The 2,631-nt window shown below is 54.0% G+C and overlaps 1 protein-coding gene across 1 annotated transcript; it reads right to left on the bottom strand.

Annotated features, from left to right (window-relative positions):
• Positions 1-321: 321 nt before the first annotated feature.
• Positions 322-2,530, bottom strand: EMH_0085810 (uncharacterized protein; the record flags this gene model as incomplete). Its single annotated transcript, XM_013500950.1, has 5 exons — positions 322-576; positions 749-1,059; positions 1,185-1,794; positions 2,003-2,238; positions 2,359-2,530. 5 exons carry the CDS (start codon positions 2,528-2,530, stop codon positions 322-324), a joined length of 1,584 nt encoding a protein of 527 aa, XP_013356404.1.
• Positions 2,531-2,631: the final 101 nt, after the last annotated feature.

Genomic DNA, 2,631 nt, shown 5'->3' with positions numbered 1-2,631 from the left:
TGTCGTACCCAAACAAAAATCAATGACGAGAACACATCTTAGTTTCAAACGGCAAGCATAACTTCAGTTTTCGCCCGCCTGAGACGGCTGGCCCGCCCTGCTCTGGGTGTTTCTGGCAGGTGGCCAATCGAGTGCAACCGCTACGCTCTGCCAATAAAAAAACTACGGATACACTTGCATTTTGTAGGCACATAGTGCTGCTGCGCTCTCAGGTAGAAGCCTTCAAGCACAGGAAATCTATAACAGCTGCTCCACCGGCTGAGCATCGCAACGGATTCGGAGCTTCGGAGAATTGTCAGTATCAGCCACGCTAGCTTAGGCTCACACAGGGGCAACATAGCCAATTTCTGAAGCGCGCAGCCTAGTGCTCGAAGGCGCTGCTACAGGGGCATCTACGATTCTTGTGGGAGGGCGAGAAAGAGCCGCTGCGGGAACTGGGCCAGACACTCCGATGGCCTCCCACATGCTCTCTCGGCGGAGACCAAGCGATCGCAAAAGCAAATGAACGTCTTGGAGAGTAATACTCTTCACCATTCGTTCAAACTCCGAGAAGTATGGGGGTGTTTTGCGAGGAACCTGCACAGATGAAACCGTCAATTCAGCTGAAATACCGCACTGCTAAACTTTGGAAGATGAATACGCACAAATGTAGTACTTAGCAGTGGCAATGTATGTACGCACTGGCACTGGCACGCCTGCCGTTCCTGGGTGTATGCGTCCGTCGTCAGTTGCAGGCGTTCTAACTTACATCGGCCAGCTGTAGGCCCCCCAGGAGGTCGAGCCAGTAGCGCGCGTACTTGCGGTCGTGCAGGTGGCGGCTGAGTACCTGCTGCTTTGCGCTGTCTAGCTGGGATTGCAGCAGAGGTCTAATGCTTGTCAGCTGTTGCAGCGCTATATGCGTCGCCTCTAGGACGCGTTCTGCCTCTTCTGGCTGCGTGTGAACCGTAATAATGAAGATTCCGCCCCAAAGAATGTCAAAGGACATGACGTCAAAAGCCGCTTCGTATGTTAACCGCTGTTCTTCTCGCAAAATCGAGAAAAGGCGCTTAGTAACGAGCTCTTGCAGAATCCACAGGGCCACTCGAGGGAANCTTCTCGCAAAATCGAGAAAAGGCGCTTAGTAACGAGCTCTTGCAGAATCCACAGGGCCACTCGAGGGAACGCTGGGTGTTTTCGATGCTCACTGACTGTCCCGTACTGCTCCGTTTCGGCCGTTTTACCCTCTATTTGGTCAGCAATAGCATCGTCCCTGCGCTGTAGGGCCTCCATATGGTCCCATAACCACGAGCCGTTGGGGTTCCTGCCCCAACGATTACACGCAAAACCTCCAATGTGCACCACAGCTCGCGCCTCGCTGTCCCGCACGTAGGCATGCAGCCGCCTCCCCCAGGTTTTTGTCCAATGGCCAGCCGAAGGCGCTTCCGCTGTATCAGATGATGGATTCCAATCTTGCGTCATCGCGCCCGTTGAGGTCTCCTGGAGGTGGTAGTAGGGAGATTGCAGGGGCCGCTGGCCGGGTGACACGGGGAAAACCCCCTCCAGGAGTCCTCTGCTCGTGTTTGGATGCCCAATCGTGCCTATGTACGTCGCCGCCAGCCTTGCGACATGCGCCGGGTCGATGTCCCCTACGACCGTAACTTCAATTGCTCCGCGGGCCAGTTGTCGCTCGAAGTGGGAACGCATCTGCTGCTCCACAAATGGAAGCTCCAATCCTGCAGTCACTGCGGGCTTCAACGAGTCAAAACGCGGATCGCGCCCGGTCATGTTCAGAATCAGCTCTCCCAGAGAATATCCCTGTGAATATCCGCATAACCGCAATGTGCTCTTCATGGCACAGGAATGTTCCCGACNCCCAGAGAATATCCCTGTGAATATCCGCATAACCGCAATGTGCTCTTCATGGCACAGGAATGTTCCCGACACTCGGTACTCAACTATTCCACGGCTTTTCAAGTGGCCCCCAGCACATAAGAGTGAACCCACGCTGAGAAGAATACCGTACCACAAGGTCTCGAGTGTATGCATGGTAGTCCATGAGGGCTCGTTGCTTCGCTCGGCGAAAAGCCGATTCTTCAAAATGAAAGGCAGTAAAGATCAAGTGAAGAAGTTGCATCGCACTCTCCAGCGTGGACGGTTTCGCAGGGCTGCCTGCTCCGTGCGAGTCAGCGTCCCGGGCCGCAAAGGCTGGAACGCTGATGTCAATGGCAAAAAACTCGTCCAAGCACTCAATGCTGACACCTGCGCATGCAGTGAAGGCCAAACCCACGAAGCAAACCAGTGCTCGCTGCAAACTTCCCATAAAACCACACCGACAACCCAAGATAAACAAACCTAACGTATTGCAAAATTATAAAACACCTGCGAAAAACAAAATGTCCTTTATAGGAATTGATGGATGGAAAACAAAAACGCCGCTGTAGTGCACGTGAATCTCCACGATCTCAGGCAGCATGCCAAATGAAGGCAGTGTCGGGCTCAGCTCAACTAACGCCATGCCCTCTAGGTGTGCTAGTGCCGCCTGCGCATGCATCGACCCTGGGTATAGCGGGGATTACATTGACCGGAAGCACCACGTGCTGGGCGACTACTGCAGGCGACCTACCGATCAATCTCTCCTGGCAGAAAGCTTCA

Source organism: Eimeria mitis, genomic scaffold (assembly GCF_000499745.2).
Source record: "Eimeria mitis Houghton genomic scaffold, Emh_scaff6083, whole genome shotgun sequence".
NCBI classification, from domain to species: Eukaryota; Apicomplexa; class Conoidasida; order Eucoccidiorida; family Eimeriidae; genus Eimeria; species Eimeria mitis.
Note: the sequence above shows the minus strand (reverse complement) of the source record. Positions and strands in the feature narration are given on the sequence as shown.